The sequence below is a fragment of the Benincasa hispida genome, chromosome 6 (genome assembly GCF_027475165.1).
Source record: "Benincasa hispida cultivar pf3 chromosome 6, pf3_genome.v1.1, whole genome shotgun sequence".
In the NCBI taxonomy this organism is placed as follows: Eukaryota; Viridiplantae; Streptophyta; class Magnoliopsida; order Cucurbitales; family Cucurbitaceae; genus Benincasa; species Benincasa hispida.
In genome coordinates, this window is record NC_143483.1 from 57,613,076 (window position 1) to 57,630,075 (window position 17,000).

Below are 17,000 nucleotides of genomic sequence, written 5' to 3' on the forward strand. Positions count from 1 at the left end.
TAACAGTATATTCTTAAAAGGTCATTGTTCAAATCATCCCTTCTATTTACATTTTTTGAAAAAAAAAAATTAAAATACCGGCACAGTAAAAATATATTAGATTAATTTCGGTGTATAATTGTTTTTCTTGGGGAGAAAATACTGTTTTAAATGAATTTTAAATTAATAATACAATGAAGGAAAGGTCAATTGCGGGATCCGACCAAAAGCGCGCGTACAAAAGCAAGAATCAACGGCCAGCATGCACCGCGCGTCAGGTCGCCTTCGCATGAAGAAAATACTCTATAAACTAAAAAGAAAAGAAAAGAAAAAAACTAATATTATTTTTGCCTCTACTCTTTTCTTTTATTAGTCAAATATCATTTTAAAATATTTATTTTTGGTCCTCATACATTTTATTTTTTTCTCATTTTGATCTTTCTATCCTTTTAAATTATCAATTTTAGTCTCTGTATTTCTAAAATGTGACATTTTTTTGTTGCTTTGTATTTACATTTAAAGACTAAAATGGTATTTTTAGAAATACAATGACCAAAATGAACCAAATTGAAAATATAAGAAATTTTTTTTTAAAAAAAAAATTGATACCAAAAAGAATCAAAGTGGAAAGTACATATCGAAATATATATTTTAAAAATACAAAAAATCAAAATCACCCAAAATTAAAATGGTAGAAACCAAAATAATATTTTAAAAAATTTGATATTATTACCATAATACTTTAATAATTTTCTTAGTACTAACCTTGCAATTGCAACTTAGTAATCCTTTCCTATTATTGTTTTTAAAAGCCTTAGCTATATTTCAAAAATAAAATTACTTTAGAAAACAAAATCTCTTAATTTTGTTGCCCCAACATTATATCAAAATTATGAGTTGGCCAATTAGTTATCTCGACCACAATCATGTTATGTCAAATGATAAAGTAAAATTAAAAGTCACATATGAATCATACTTTTTTTTAACCTTCAACTTTAAAAGAAGCTACATGTGCTCACAAGTTCAATCAGGACAATCAACACAGTAATTTAAGTCATCCATCAAAGTAATTTAATAATAAATCGAATTGAATTTAGGCTTTACGAGTTATTTGATTAGATAAACTATAATATTCAAAATGTTTCAACATATTGAGTTAACAAGTCGATATAATCGAAATCGATTCGACGAACGGAGGAGGCAGCGGGGTGGTCCACGGTGGCCGGAGCAAAAGGCTGACACACAACTATTGGGCTGAGAAAAAGTCAGCCAACCAGACCCAGCCTGTCGTCCGGTCCACTGCCTCCAATCATGCAAATGATTTTCACACCACGTGGCAATCTGTCATTGCCCTTTTGCTTTTCACTCAAAACTCCAAGTTTCTCCAATAAATGGAAAATTATTTTTCATCACCTTTGGTTATAGGGAAATAAAAAAAAACAAATAATTACATTTTAATTTTTTAAAGAAAATATGTTAAATTATAAAAAGTACAAAAATTGACACTATATTTTTGTTTAAGTTACGATTCTCCACTTAGACTTTGTAAGGTTTTGTTTAGAAAATATATCATTTTTGCTAAAATAAATTATGAAAATTGATGTGGCAGCTAATGTCTAAAAAATAGAAGATGTACATAATAATATTTACAAAAATATAGTAGATTGATTATGATTGAGTTGTTATCATCTATTTCATCTAACAAAATATTATCAAAATTATTTACATAATTAATTTATATATAGGTTGATTCATGTGAATGATATTGTAGATGATGTTACAAATTTTCTAATATTTATATATTAGTCTTTCCATCATTTTCTATATTATTTTAATGAAAAAGTACATCAAAAATATTTTTGAAACAAATTTCAAAGTTCAAAAGTAAAAATGAAAATTTTCAAAATCTTGAAAACTTAGCAAAGTTCAACATTTTTTTTTTTTTTTTATAATTTAACTCCAAATAAGACCTCAAAGCTTTTATTGTTTACCTCTTGTTTTATTATATACTTTTTCTAATGGCTTTTCACTTCTATATATAATTGAGTATCCACATTTTTTTTTGGTATAAAAAAGAAAACTTGTGTTTATTAATTGTTGTATAATTTCATGTTATCCATTGATTTGACCTAATATTTTTCTATCCAATTGTTTGTACATTTTTTATGATGCATATACTAGGGATGATGTTTGAATTTTATTCTTTTTGATATAGTGAAAGGACATTACAAAGAGACAACAACTACTTTGAGGATTTATCATTCAACTTTCAAAATTAAACATAGATTAAATATCAAGAAATAAACAAAATATTAAGAAAAAGAACAGTAAAGTGGGCATATTTAAATAATTTGGTTGAATTGATTGAACATGAACTAGAGAGGAAAATAGGGGTATAGAAGAAGCTAGGTTACATGCCCATGTGCCACTTGATCAAAAAAAAAGTAAACATTTTATCTTTCCCAAGTCAATTTTTTTGGGTACAAATAATGTCCTCATTTGCTATTTGGTCTCATTGCCAGCTTGTATGTAAGATAAAGTATTGCTTCTCACTCACCTTAGAAGAAAAAGTAAGACCCAACCCCCCCAAAAATCAAATCTCTAAAAAGTGAAAAAGGGTATTTTGGGTAGGTAAGTTTTGTGTTCGTTTGGTAAAATGAGCGATGTTAAGTACGACAATGTCTATTGTGAATTTAAGTTTCTATAGTTAGAATCTTTAGGGTGTAAGATATCCAATTTCTAATGTACTATGCATATCGTACTAGAAATTTTGGTTGTGTGGTTGAATTTTCATGAACGTTCGATTTCAATTTTAATAAGTTTATTTCTTCATAATGCAGCTAAATATTGATACAATGTGACATGTTAAGTAAACTACTGAATAATAGTTTGTATTTAACATGACTCAATATTATGTAGGTGCTTGAAATATCAGGTGGACAAGTGAAGAAATTTCGTTTAGAATGTAATTTTATGCGCTCTTTTTTTTTTTGTTTTTTTTTTTATATACTAATCCTACTACTTTCTTGTATACCAAATACCAATAATATTTAAGTAACAATATATCAATAAAATAAAGGCGATGCAAAAATGAAAAGTTTGAAGGTTAAAATTTGTCTTTATCTGTATACTTAAGCATCTTTCTTGACGATTATTAACTAACATAATTGGGACCATCGACACTCTTTAAACAATTATTTGTCTATCTGTTTTTATTTTGAGTGTGATTGAAGGATGAGAGACATTGTATGGAATTTTCTCCAACTTATTTTTCTTTTTTTTTAAAAAAAAAAAGAAAAAGAAAAAGAAAAATCGTCTCCATAGTGAAAACTACGGGACTTATAGAAAGACAAAAGCATCACCAAAATAGGAAGTTGTTTTACATAATTTATAGTGCTCTTTTCCCAACTACTTTTTAATATTAACCAAGATTCAAACAAACCTATATGCATTTTTCTTATCATTTTCAAATTAGATCATTCAAATAATCCAGGCATGTTATCATCATATCATATAAAATAATTCATTAATCAAACCTTACATAAATAAATGAATTTTAGTTCACTGTCACTTTTGCCACTTCAGCAGCTGGCCAATTACTTTAGATTCTCAATTTTATAAATATCACACCACTAAACATTAGTCAAACATTTAAGGCTTTGATTATATATATATATAACTATTTCAATCTATAATTTTTCAGCAATGTTTTAAAGCCAAACTTTAGATTTTTTTTCTTAAAAAAATTTGGCTTAGAATTGAAGTTTTTAAGAAATATGAAAAGCTCACCAAACAAATTATGAATAAACAAATATAAATTTAGACTATCAAATTTATCTAGTTACCTTTCCAACATGAATGAGATTAATGACCTATTTAGATTGACTATCTAAGTGTTTATAAACACTTTTTTTCGTTTATAAATATTTATTTAAAAATTTGGAAAGTCATCCAAACACACAATAAGATGCATATGATAGGATACAATTATTTCTAGAAAAATACTTCGGTAGATCTTGGAATGCAACTATATTTATGCAACACACCCAAATATCCAATCAATGTGTTACCATGTGGCAAACTTTTGTTTTCTTAAAAATAAAAAAAAAAATTTGAATTTTTTTTATACTGTAATAAAAGGGAATGCATGAAGATGAATGTAATCTAAGTTGCATCTAAGTATTATTCTTATTTTGCTTTATTTTCATTGATATGATCTATAGACGATTGATCATGATTCCATTTAGTTGTTCAAATCCGACAATTGAAAAGCTCAAATTCATTTATTATGAAGGAAAAAAAAAGCCCTACATAAGAATGAGAGATTGAAATAAAAATAATTAGAAAAAAAAAAAAAAAAAAAAGAGAAACCTCAATTGACCAAAAGGTCAATTTCCAAGTTTTATCCAACCAGCATTTTCATCGACATGAAACATTCCCCCACAACACCCAAATCACTCCTACAAATTCCATTTTTCCCATTCTTGTAAAATCATTACAAACTAAAATTAAAAGTAAAGAAAATAAAAATAAAATAACTTGAAGAAAATACAAATGGAAGAATTGGACCATTTTCCCCTTCAATCGAACCAACCACTTTTAATTCCTTTTTTTATGCACAAATTTGAAGGAGGACCCATCTTGTTTGTTTCCCGAGAAAATTAACAATTCTTTTCTCTTTTTCCCTTTTTGCCCTTCCTACGGCGTCACTCTCGCCGGAGTTCTAGATTCCGTCGGCGGCGTATTCACGTCCGATCCTTTCGAAGGGTCATCGGAAGACTGGCGCAACCCGTCATCGGTTTCGCTTCTATGACTGCTCATATCTTCGATCATCCGTACAACTTCCGGCATGGCCGGCCGTTGATCGGGAACCGTCGAAACGCAGGACATTGCGATCTGCAGTAACTGAACCATCTCTTCTTCGATGTTATTGAACCGCATCAGCTCGGCGTCGAAAACCTCCGCCGTCCATTCCTCTCGGACGACGGACTGGACCCACCGGGGAAGGTCGATTCCGTCCTCGCCGAGGGATTGCTGGTTTGGGGCTTTTCCGGTCAGGAGTTCGAGGAGGAGAACGCCGTAGCTGTAGACGTCTGATTTGAATGTCACTTTTCGGGTTTCGACGACCTCCGGTGCACGGTAGCCGGCGACGCGATTCGGCGGCGTGGCGGTGCCGAAAAGTGGGTTTAGGCCGAAATCGGAGATGCAGGCGTCGTGGTCAGGGCGGAGAAGGATGTTGGAGGATTTAATGTTGCCGTGAACCACCTTGCCGGCGACGTGGAGATGGGCTAAACCTCTGCCAGTGCTTAGTGCTATTCTCATTCTTGAATCCCAGTCCAACGGCGTTCTGCCGGAGCCTCTGCTTCCTGTGAAATTGAAAATCAATATAAATATAATTAGTTAATATTTAGAGTCGAACAAAAAATGATTTTAAGTTTAACATAGTTTTGAAAACTAAAAAAAATAGTTTTTAAAAATTTGTTATTATTTCTAAAATTGGATTAAAAATTCAAAAATGAAACCATTATAAAAAATTAAAAGAAAATAAATTTAATTATCAAAAACTAAAAATTAATAATCAAATAGCCATTAAACAGGACCTAACCATGGATCTAAACTTTTCAGTTTAATAGTAATTTAATGTGAAAAGTAAAGGTGTTTTAAGGAGTTGATTTGGGATATTGTTGAAACCTATAGTTTGGTCGAAAAAAGTCGGGATTTGAAATAGAGCAATACTTAAGCTCCTACATATCATGCTCTCATTTCTTCTATCTACGAAAAAAATATATCCTTTTAATTAAAAAAAAAAAAGAAATTTGACATATGTCAATTTTTATTAGATGCACGATTGTGTAAGGAATGGTAGCTTACCTATACCTAACTTTTTTTTTTCCTTTAAAATATGGGTTTAACATCTTTAAATCAAATTTTCATTCAAGCATTTTCTTTTAATGTCATTTTTTCCTCAATTAAGATCAATGCAGAAACTCATACGAGAAAAAATGAAAATCAACAAATTATTTTATTTCCCTAAGAATTTGATAGGAAAAGTGGCGTAGGGACTTTTGTGCAAAAAGGGAAAAACATTGGGACTGCCTAAATGGTACTGAAAAAAGGGGTTTTGGGCAATTATCATTATTTCAGAAGTGGCAGAACCAAAGTGAGTGAGGCCCTGTGTTCAAAGCCTAAAGACAAGGCTTCAATTATAAGTTTAAAGCAACCCCAAAAGAAAAAAAAAAAAAAACAAATAACATGTCACCAGCTTTAATCTACAAATTACACTGCAGTGAGTGACCAATTTTTTTTAGCTTTCTTTATTCACAAGCCATCTTTTTCTCTCTCTCTCTCTCGCTTTCTAACTTTTTTCCCTCTGTTTTTTAGGTCATCATAGAAAAAACTACCCCAATGTTTAATGATGAACAGTTGTTATTTAAAGAAAATATGTTAATTTTTTTTTTTTAAAAAAAAACCCTACATTACCAATATTTTTCCAAAGATATTCTATTACCTCTAATCTTTTATAAATATTTCAAAATTACTTGTAGAGTAAACATCTGTTAAAATATTGAGCAAAAAATTGAAACTTCAACACTATCGCATCAACATTTTAATAGATGTCTACTCTAAGACGAGTTTTTAATTTTTATGAAACATTTGCAACTTTAGGAAAAAAGGGAATATTTTGAAATAAATGATAAAGTTTAAGGGTATTTTTGTAATCTATACTATAAAGAAATTGTCAAAAATTAAAAGGGTTAAAATGGTAATTGACGATGATGAAAGAGGGTAGACTTCAAAATTAACAGAAATTAATGAAAAATGAAAGAATGCTGAATGTCTGAGCAGAAACTAAGAATGTCTCTAGCCAGTGTGGAATTAAAGCAAGTGGGCTTTTGAGCTGGTCGGCATTAAATTTATACTTAAATTTTTTTATTAAAAAAAATATTAATTATTCGAAATAAATGCAAAAAAAAAAAACTACTCCTTGATATTTAATTAATATGGAAATTTTAATAAAGTGAATTTTGTTAATACTTTTTCTCCATCACTACATGCTCATAATGTGCACTCTTGAACAAAAAGCCACCCATTGCGCTGTCACCCATCTTTCCATTTTCTTCTCTCAAATTATCATTTTTTTAAAAAAATTAAAGTTGTTTTTCCCTTTTTGCAAATTAAATTAAAGTTTCTAGTTTCCTAACATTTCAAAAACATGTTTAATGTACTTGTTACTTTTGAATTTTGACTAAAAATTTCACTCCTAAATTTTAATACCTATTTCTATTTGCATAAATTATATCTAAAGACTATTTAATAGCATCTATGTTGCTAACATGAAAATAATTCAAGAGATAAAAATGTTATCCAAATATGTACTTATCTATATACCAAAAGATATTTTTGACAAATTACTAAACTTTTAACATCAAACTTTTATAAAACATAACATACCCATAAACCATAAATTATCATATAATGAAATTAAGACACACTATCATGAACATAATTTTCCAGTAAAGTCATTTACTCATTCTTTTCAAGTTAAGAAATTTAATTCCTATGCCCTACATTTATTATACTAATAAAGGGGGAAAAAAGTGAAGTCACTCCAATTCATATTTTAACTAGAAATATTAAAATTATATTTATAATGGATGAATGAATTAACTAATTAAGCCTTTTCTTTTTCCCCTTATATATATATATATATACACACATATAATGGGTCAGTTCCCAAGCTTCAATGTAGTCAATAGTTTCTACTTTCCCAAAGAACAATGCAAGCATTGGAATAAAATAATAACAATATTAAAATATTTATTATAGAAAGTTAAAATATAATTTTAGTCTTTGGTTTTATTTTAGTATATATACTTTTAATTATCTATAAAAAAAATTAATTTATAATCACTATTGATTAAACATAATGCCAATAGTGATTTTTAAAAAATGTAATAAAAAAATCAACAAAAATAACTAATTTTAAGAAATATTAAAAATTAGTATATGAGTGTGTTAATAATCAGAAATTTGTGGTTGGAATTTTCTATCTAAATCCTACTAAAAAAGAAATATTAAAAGTTAAAGGGATTAAAATTAGATTTAAAAAATAAAAGTACCAAAATGATATTTTAATTAAAAGGGTACAGAGAGGAGGAAGAGGAAGAAGAAGGTACTGACCGTGGAGGCTGGCCGACAAACTTCCGGTGGAGATATAATCATAAACAAGCAATTTTTCATCTTTGGAGAAGTAAAATGCTCTGAGAGGAACCACATTTTCATGTTTAATTTTCCCTAAACTCTCCATTTGAGTTTCGAATTCCTTCTTTGTCACCACCACATCCTTCAGCCGTTTCACCACTACCGTCGTCCCTTCTTCCAGCACCGCCTTGTATGACGTTCCGACGCTTCCTTTCCCCAATACCTCCGCCGAAGCCCTCAACAAATCTTCCAAATCGAAGTTGTAAATCCCTCCTTCGAAGAATACTAGCTTGTTCCTCTCCGTCGCCTCCACCGATCCTCCAGTAATGTCGTCTTTCGACGACGATGTTCCGGCTTCCGCTACTGGAATTGATCTCGCCGCCGTTCCCACCGCCGATGGTGGCTTCGGTGACTTCGTCTGTGTTCCGCGGGACCGGCGGCGAATGCAAAGGATTAAGAAGAGGAGGAGGAGAAAGGCGGCGAAAACGGCGCCGATTATGATTCCGATTATCGCCGCTGTGGAGAGTTTCTTCGATTTTTTGTTGGTTGGTGGTGGGTTTTGTGATGGAGATGGAGAGGGAGTTAATGGGTTGCAAGGTGGGAATGGTCCGCCGCAGAGATCTAGGTTTCCGGCGAAGGAGGAGGCGGGGAATTTCGCTAATGAATTCGGAATCGAGCCGTTGAGTTTGTTGTTAGAGACATTGAAGTTTGTTAAATTAACGGCTGAGATACTCGGGAGTGAACCGGAGAATCCATTGTTCTGTAAGAAAATCCCAGTCAAGTGGGTCAGATTGTCAACAGACGGCGGAATCGGACCGGAAAATTTGTTCGACGACAAATCCAGCCGAGTCAGCCGAGTCAACCGAGTCAAACTCGACGGAAACTCGCCGGAGAAAGCATTATCCTGAAGATACAGATTCCGCAGCATTACCAAATTGGAAAAATCCGATGGGATCTCACCAGAGAGACGGTTGGAACGGAGGCTAAGAACTCGGAGCTGAGTCAATTTCCCAATTGTATTGGCCGGAATCGGTCCGACGAGGCCAACGCCAGGCAAACGGAGAGAGTAAACAAACGACTGATTGGAATCGCACTCAACGCCAACCCAATTACAGACGGAATTAGAAAGATTCCATTGAACCCGATTGGCGTGAGGAGTTTTAGAGAAGAAATCGAGAAGGGCTTGTTTATCCTGAGTCGGCTCCGAGTCGACCCACTGAGCTAGAAGAAGAAGAAGAAGAAAAGCAGAGCAAAGAGAAATTGCAGCAGCCATTGTGGATTTAGAGAGAGAAAACAGAAGGGGAAGTAGGAACTAGAAAACAGAGATGAATAGTGGTACGTTATGGTGGTATTTTGCAAAACCATTAATGGTTTGCCGACGAGAAGCCATGAGAGAGAGAGAGAGAGAGAGAGAAATGAGTGTAGTGAGAAACAGGGGAAGAGGGAGGTTTTGTAGAGAGAGAAAGAAGGATGAAGAAGAGAATGAATGGCCCACGAAAGTTAAAAAGGAAAAAGAAGAAGAGAAAACACAGGGGAGTAGTAATAGTGGAGAGTGGCAAAGAAAACCATTTGGAAGCGTTCTTTTATTTTTCTTCTTCTTTTAAGTTTTTATAAACTGTTGCAGTGAAATCTAAGGAAGAAGATGAAAGATGAAATACAATGCCTTTTATTTTCCCATCCCCACGCGCTCTTCCACTCGTGCATTTTAGTTGCCAATACCAAGTCTTTCTTTTCTTTGGACTTTTTTTTTCCCTTAGGTTCTCATTTAACTCACTCCCTTGTTCTTTTTTTACTTTCTCGCTTTTACAGTTTTACCTCTACACTTCATTTCTTTAACGTCCGGAAAAAGCTTCATTTGTTACCGGCAATTGTCTCGCATTGCTAGATGAATAAGAAATAACCTCGTTCATTGTTGTTGCTGCTGTTGTCATCTCTGTCTTTTCCTCTCATCACTCATATAAAAAAAATATTTCAAATATTTCAAATAAATAAATAAAAATAGTTTATTGTGTGTCACATTGTGATAGGACGATTTGTTGGAATGCAACTAAGTATTTTTTCGTAAGAAATAAATAGAATGAGAAACGAAGAAAATAAAATATTAAAAGAAAAAATTTAAAATAAAACCTTAGTTTTGAAAAACCTAGTCAAATAACATTGTGGCTAGGTCATCTATCAAATTATCGTTCAAGATGTTCAAATTTATTTATTGAGTTTTGACATTTTTCAATTTAGTCATCGGCCGTAGTTCTTTAGTACAACAAAGTAAGAGTGTGAATTTAAAGTTTAATCTTGAAGAAAGGAGAAGACAAACTATGCTCATGTTTTAATCCTTTATTGTTGGTAAACGTTAAACTTGATTGATGATAAATTTATATTGCATAATATAATACTGTTTGTTCACACGAGATTTTCGGAGAAACGTATTTCGTGGAGTTGTTGAAGTTGATTTGATGTGATGTGGTTCGATCTCTAATACTTGATCCTTTGATTCTCTCTCAGTTGGGTGAATGTGCTTACCTTGGAGAAGAAAAGCACCGAACGTTCTTGAAGTAGAAGTCTTGGAAGCTTGAAGTAGAAGCCTTGGAGTAGAAGTCTTGGAAGAGTCTTTGTGTCTTCAGTCTTCTATCTTAGGAGTCAAGATTGTTGATGAATTCTCTCTAGATCCTCTGAATGTAGAAAATGCTGAACTTCTCTATATATAGAGTTCTCAAGCGGGCTTCGTGGGCTTGGTTGGTCCATGGGCCTGGCCCTTGGGCCCAATTAGTTGGTTTTGGGCCTGATCTGAGATTTGGGTCCAATTCAACTTTTTTTTTTTGGTAGTTGAGCCAATTTAATCTCATCTGATTCAACCACGTGACGTCATCGAAATTGGTCTTCAATTCAATTCGGAACATGTGTCAACTTCTAATTGGACCCAAAGTTAATGATTTAGAAATTTATCATTAATTTAGCAAACGACGTGGTGACTTGTGATTAGTCCAAAATTTTATCCTTTAACAAATGCCCCCTTTCGAGATTTATGCACGCTTACGGATGGGTGAATCTCGAAAAAAAAATGTGAAGTTGTGATCGAAATTCAAATATATTTGTTCTTGAATTCAACCTCAACTGATGTGTTAGTCAAACCATGAATTCAGTACATAAGTTTAACTCGAATTTGGGATAAACTTTGGAATATAGCCGAATTTTAACTTGACATTTTATTCATAATTCAATATCAAAGTTAAACATTTGGATTTTGATAAAATTTGGGATATGGCCAAATTTTAATTTGGGACGAGTTTGACATCTATTTCACCACCCGATTTGGCTAGCTTGAACTTAGAATAAAATTTGGATTGGAATCTCCTCCAACTTTAGACTGAAATTTGGGATAACATTTGAATTTAATTCCAATTTGAATGGAATATGAATTTGAACTTAAATGGAAGAAATTTTGGAGAGCCAAAGCATCGTAAGACAGCCCTACTAACGATGCCAGCGATACCAGCAATACCAACTTATTAGCGATGCCAGCGATATCAGCGATACTACCTTACTAGCGATACCAGCTTACTAGCGATGCCAGCGATTCCAGCGATACCACCTACTAGCGATACCAGCGATACTCATCCACCAGCGATACTAACGATAGCAACCCAATTTCTAGCGAGATTTCCTTCTCCATATTGTTTGCTTGTTTTTTTTTTTTTTTCAAGCAGTCGTCTGCTTATGCATAGATTCTCTAAAAACTAAGCTCAAAATTCCTCGCCGTTTAATCTAAAGATTCAAAACTCCACTGTTGCCCCCAATTCAAGCAGCATCCAATCGAGTATGATTTTTTTTTAATCTTAACCAATTTCGGCAAAAATCGAGATTCCACAACCAAACAAACAGTATTTAGTTCAGATAATCCATGATTTTATCAGATTTCAACTGATTAGTATAAGATCTCGTCCGAACTTAACTATATATATACTGGTAGGGCACATGATTTTCTTCATCTTGAAGTGTGATTTCTTTTATTCTTACGTCCTTTGCAGTTTGAATTGTGATTTTCTTTCGTTTTTACGTCCTTTACGTCCTTTGCAAATCAGACTTGGATTGCGATAGGAGGCTGTAAGTGACGAGAAGAAAAGAGAAGAAAAAAAAAGATGGGAAATTAGGGCTTCCCCCTTTTTTTGTTTTCATATATATATTTTTTTTCTTTTTTTTTTCCTTAAAGTTTTTTTTCTTTTGTTTTTCCTTCTCCCCCAAAAAGGAGAAGAAAAAAAAAATCCTCTTTTTTTTGTTTTTTTTTGTTATTTATTTATTTTTTTTCACGATTTTCTTTTCTTTTCTGCGCATTTTTTTTAATATCCTTTTTTTTACTAACTTGCCCCTTCTTGTTCTTTGTAGGAGTTGAAGTGTAACTTAAGAGAGCATAACCATTTTTTTTTAAATCTCGCTGGTCGTCAGTAATCATGGTGGGTTTTTTTTTCTCTCACGTCCGTGTGATTGACTCCTTGGTGTACATGTTCTTCCTTGTATTCGTGCATCCTGGTCGTCATGGGAGGGGCCCCGCAAAGGCTTACAACTCTCCCCTTCGATCACCCTAGGGAGGATCCTCGAAAGGTTTTCCTCGTAGCACCATTATGCATCCTGGTCGTCATGGGAGGGGCCCCGCAAAGGCTTACAACTCTCTCATTCGATCACCCTATGGAGGATCCTCGAAAAGTTTGCCTCGTAGCACCATTCCTGCATCCTGATCATCATGGGAGGGGTCCTGCAAAGGCTTACAACTCTCCCATTCGATCACCCTAGGGAGGATCCTCTAAAGGTTTGCCTCGTAGCACCGTTCATGTATCCTGATCGTCATGGGAGGGGCTCCGCAAAGGCTTACAACTCTCCCGTTCGATCTTAGGAGGATCTCAGTGATATATATATTTTGCAGAACAATGGTTCACTTCACCGAGCACGTTTCATCTGGTGAGAGGCATCTCGTGATTCTTAAAGATCGGAGTTAGCCCATGAAGGAAGGACTTAGCCTTTCTGTAGCAAAATCATTAGCTAGTCTTTTCGCTAATCGTTGGCCAAGTCTAAATGACAACAATATCTTTTCCAAATTGTCGATGGAAGTGCCCTTGACCCGAGGGGAACGTGCATGGATCCTGCAATCTTCTATTCATGAGGAGACCCCAAATCCCAATCGAGTGCTGACTCTTGGACGTCGCATAATTGAGGGTCAGGTCCGCTGGATCGTCGTGACGAAAGTCCCTGGTGAATTCGGCTTTGTTGACTGTTACTGACAGTGGCTTGAGGTTACAGTAGGTCGAAACGAGCGATTCCTTCGTGATGTCAGTTTGCTTGGCGTAGTGATGGCCTCCTTGTACACGTATGATCGCAATGGTGACATAGTTCGAGCTTTCTATGAAGCCTGGTGCTCTTCAACCAACACTCTCCATACCGCAGCGGGCGAAGCATCGATTTCTTTGTGGGACCTCTGGTTGCTCGGGGGCCTTCCGGTCAAAAGAAGCTTTTACGAGGAGGTGGTTCCTTCCCTCAAAGAGCTAACCAGTCACCGCGACAAAGAGAGGTACTTGTCGAAGACGTGTGAACACCTTTTTCAGGCGTATTTTTCGATTGTGTGCTAGCAGAAAGAAAATCGCACGACTCCTTCGAAGCATGACTTCTTGGTGTCTATCAGCTCCTAGATCTCTTTTTGGTTCCTAGGGGCTCACAAATATGACAAGCCCGTTACATGGAAATAAAAGAAAGCCTCTCGGTCTCTGTCCACGCAAAATCCTGACGGTTTGCAGATTGCATTCCGAGATTGGTCAAGTAGGGAGAACATGCTATTCGCGGAGTTAGAGGTCGAAGACGAATTGAAAGAAAACTTATCTGGCCGCCTTTCTATCCTACTGGTTATGTTTTTTGTATTTCCCCATAAAGGCGGTTACCTTCGCCCCGGGGTCTTCAGAATAGCTAGTTTGATGGCTCACGGAACTGTTTATAGTCTCGTCGTTCCGGTCTTGGCGAACATCTATCATGGCCTAGGGCTGATAGTAGAGGCTTCGAACCCGATCGGGCACATGGACTTTCACTTTCCCATGTATTATGTCCATAGTTAGCTGGCCCATTACTTCAACATGCATTACCCCGTTCCTGTCGCTGTTCGAGTTCCCAAGATGGTCTGCTTTTCTAGCGAAGTTGGCTCGATTTACTTTGACGAGTACGAGGCACGAGAATTGATCCATAGCGGCGTCAGTATTCAGTGGCACGCAAGCTTTCTGAACAGGAGCAGGCATGAACGGCTAACTGACAATAGAGACCTGCCTTTTCTGAAGTCCAGTTATTTCTCTAGCATGCGATCAGGCTACATATCCTCCCAGTGTGGGAACGTCCGAACTATAGAGTCGTACAGTCCCTTTCGTTTCAGTCGACAATTCGGCTTCCATCAAGACATTCCGAATGATATAGGAGGAATACCTCCCGCTCCTACGCCGAAGAACGTTTTACATTATTGAAGATTATGCACGAGACGCAAGCCCTCGTCTCAGGTATTCTTGATGGCCCGTATGTTGGATCCACACACTCATGTTACCCTACAGTTCAAGGATTGGTGGTTAGCAAAACACGGGAACTACTTTGAAGGGAATCGTCATTTGTTAGTGATTAATACTATTCCTCCCCCAGTGCTGTCGAGATTACCCAAAGGTAGAGGGATCAACCATGGGGGGAAGCAACTTCGCCTAACTGAGAAGGTGACGACGATCGTACAAAAAGATGCTTCCAAACCAGTTGAGGAGGACAGTCATAGTAGTACCAGCGATTGTTGTTGGAAGCGACCCTCCAAAAAACACAGGGCCTTGGATGCCGATTTTCTTGAGAGGGTTCAGAATGATCTGGTGGCTTCTGACGCTCTTAATCTACTGGTATGTCGTCCCTATATATAAGTCTGCTCGTCTTTTCTCCCCTTTTTTTTTTTAAACTGTATGGTTTACATTTAGTCTCCCCTTCTGCAGTCACCCCTAAACCTCTCGCTTCAAGGATTTGAAGCCTCACGAAGTGAAGAATCTTTGGTGGGCCCTTTTACCGTTGACTTAGCCGTTGAGGGCGTTGGTACCTCTGAAGTACTGCCGATGGATCCCATGCCAAGGTCCTGTCTAGTGCGTGCTATCCCCAATGACATCCCTCATGTCAAGTAGGCAGTGGTCGTTGGGAATATCGAGGCTTCAGATTACGTAGAAAAGGAAACTAATTCCCCCTTGGTGCCTGCGGCAGGAAGGGTTCTCCAACTCGGAGAAGCGTCGAAGGTATTGGCAAATCCAAATGGCAGTGAGTCCCCGAGGCAAGTAGATAGGGCACCACCCCTGGTCGTCCCCGAGATTTCCGAGTTCTGTGCTGCCACCGTAGTTTTCGACGTTCGACGCCATGTAGCCTCGACCATGTGGGAGATGATGCACAAGAAGATCATGCGTACTCCTTTTGAGAAGGTTCTTAGTCTGGAGAAAGAAACACATGAGATATTCCGAGCCATTTTCGACATTTGTGGTGCCAACCTCCCTCCTCTTAGAAAACTTGTTGATGAGTACTTTCGAAACGTGGAGAAGTACAATCAGTTTCAGTTATCTTATTCCTCTCAATTAACTCAAACAAGTAAGGAGTAATGTCTGAAGGAGGCTAAGTCTGATCTAGAGAAGATACTGTACGATGAGAGTAGTGCTTTTGCTAAACAAAAAGTGCTACTTGAACGCGACTCCTGGGCCTTACAAGAAGAAGAGACACTACTAGCCAGGTTGGAGGCCATCAGGGCCGAACAGGCTGAAATATCGCTACTGATTTCGGAGAGCGAAGGCCTTTTGACTCGACATAAGCTTGAAGCCTCGGAGATGCGGGGGGGAGGGGGGGGCATTTGCTTTCTTGCAACATGGCATCCCTTGCAACAAAGATCGAAGCCACCCCAATCCTTGCTGACCTTTGAATATCCTACGCCATGTGCTGGAAGCGATGCAGCATGAGCTGGGGAACTACCACTGGGTACCTTGACTTGATGTTGCTTGTCTTATTGCATTAGGCGTACTCTTAGGCATAGCTATTGGATTCGACTATTGTAGCACTGAAACATCTTAAATGGAAGTTTTTTTTTGTCCTTTTCTCAGTGTTGTTCTCTGGCGCCTTGTAGCCTCCTTTAAATTCATGCTTCTCATGTACATGCACATATATTTTTTTTATCACGTGACTGAAATTAAATTTCTTTAAGCTGCTTATGTATCCTTTATAATGACAGGGATCAAGTCATAACTTAGTTCATACAAAGTTTTTTTTTTTTTTTTTTTTTTAATGCGTAAAACTTCTTGAGAAACTTGCCATTAATTGGGCCAATTCTTAGCCCATCCTGATCAATTATCTTGTACGCTCCATTTGTGTAGACTTCCTTGACGACGTTGGGTCCATCCCATTTAGGCGTAAACTTATTCCCCGTATGTCTTGTTGTGATAATTGGTCTCCTTACGGTGAGCACTAGATCATCTACTTGAAAGGACCGAGGCTTTACATGCTTATTGAAGGCCTTAGACATTCGTGCCTGGTAACATTCCAGCGCTTGCTGAGTTTCTAATCGTTTTTCATCCAGTGCTTCCAACTCTTGGAGCCGCAGTTTGGCGTTGTCTTCTGTAGTCAGCCCTTCTTGCACTGCCATTCTCAGTGATGGAATTTCTCTTTCTAAAGGAAGGACATCTTCTACCCCATAAATGAGAGAGTACGGGGTGACTTCTATAGGGGTACGGTGAATGGTGCGATAAGCCCACAACGCTTCACCAATCTTCTCCTACCAATCTCTCTTCGACTTCGAAATA

The 17,000-nt window shown here is 36.0% G+C and overlaps 2 protein-coding genes across 2 annotated transcripts; both read right to left on the reverse strand.

The window, feature by feature from the left end:
• Positions 1-4,347: 4,347 nt before the first annotated feature.
• Positions 4,348-9,784, reverse strand: LOC120079921 (putative inactive receptor kinase At2g26730). Its single transcript, XM_039034377.2, has 2 exons — positions 8,161-9,784; positions 4,348-5,345 (listed from the first exon to the last, which is right to left on the reverse strand). Exons 1-2 carry the CDS (start codon positions 9,452-9,454, stop codon positions 4,678-4,680), a joined length of 1,962 nt encoding a protein of 653 aa, XP_038890305.1. The 5' UTR covers positions 9,455-9,784; the 3' UTR covers positions 4,348-4,677.
• Positions 9,785-16,390: 6,606 nt separating this feature from the next.
• Positions 16,391-16,843, reverse strand: LOC150035795 (uncharacterized). The gene is made up of 2 exons (XM_090314430.1): positions 16,509-16,843; positions 16,391-16,418 (listed from the first exon to the last, which is right to left on the reverse strand). Exons 1-2 carry the CDS (start codon positions 16,841-16,843, stop codon positions 16,391-16,393), a joined length of 363 nt encoding a protein of 120 aa, XP_090170556.1.
• Positions 16,844-17,000: the final 157 nt, after the last annotated feature.

Bases quoted from the DNA above. Each gene is read 5' to 3' on its own strand.
- LOC150035795 (XM_090314430.1), bottom strand. From the start codon at position 16,843: ATGGCAGTGCAAGAAGGGCTGACTACAGAAGACAACGCCAAACTGCGG. The intron at 16,419-16,508 runs GTTTCTCAAGAA...GTCATTATAAAG, and splicing joins ATTGGCCCAATTAATGGCAA to GATACATAAGCAGCTTAAAG.
- LOC120079921 (XM_039034377.2), bottom strand. From the start codon at position 9,454: ATGGCTGCTGCAATTTCTCTTTGCTCTGCTTTTCTTCTTCTTCTTCTT. The intron at 5,346-8,160 runs GTCAGTACCTTC...TCAATTTCACAG, and splicing joins TTTGTCGGCCAGCCTCCACG to GAAGCAGAGGCTCCGGCAGA.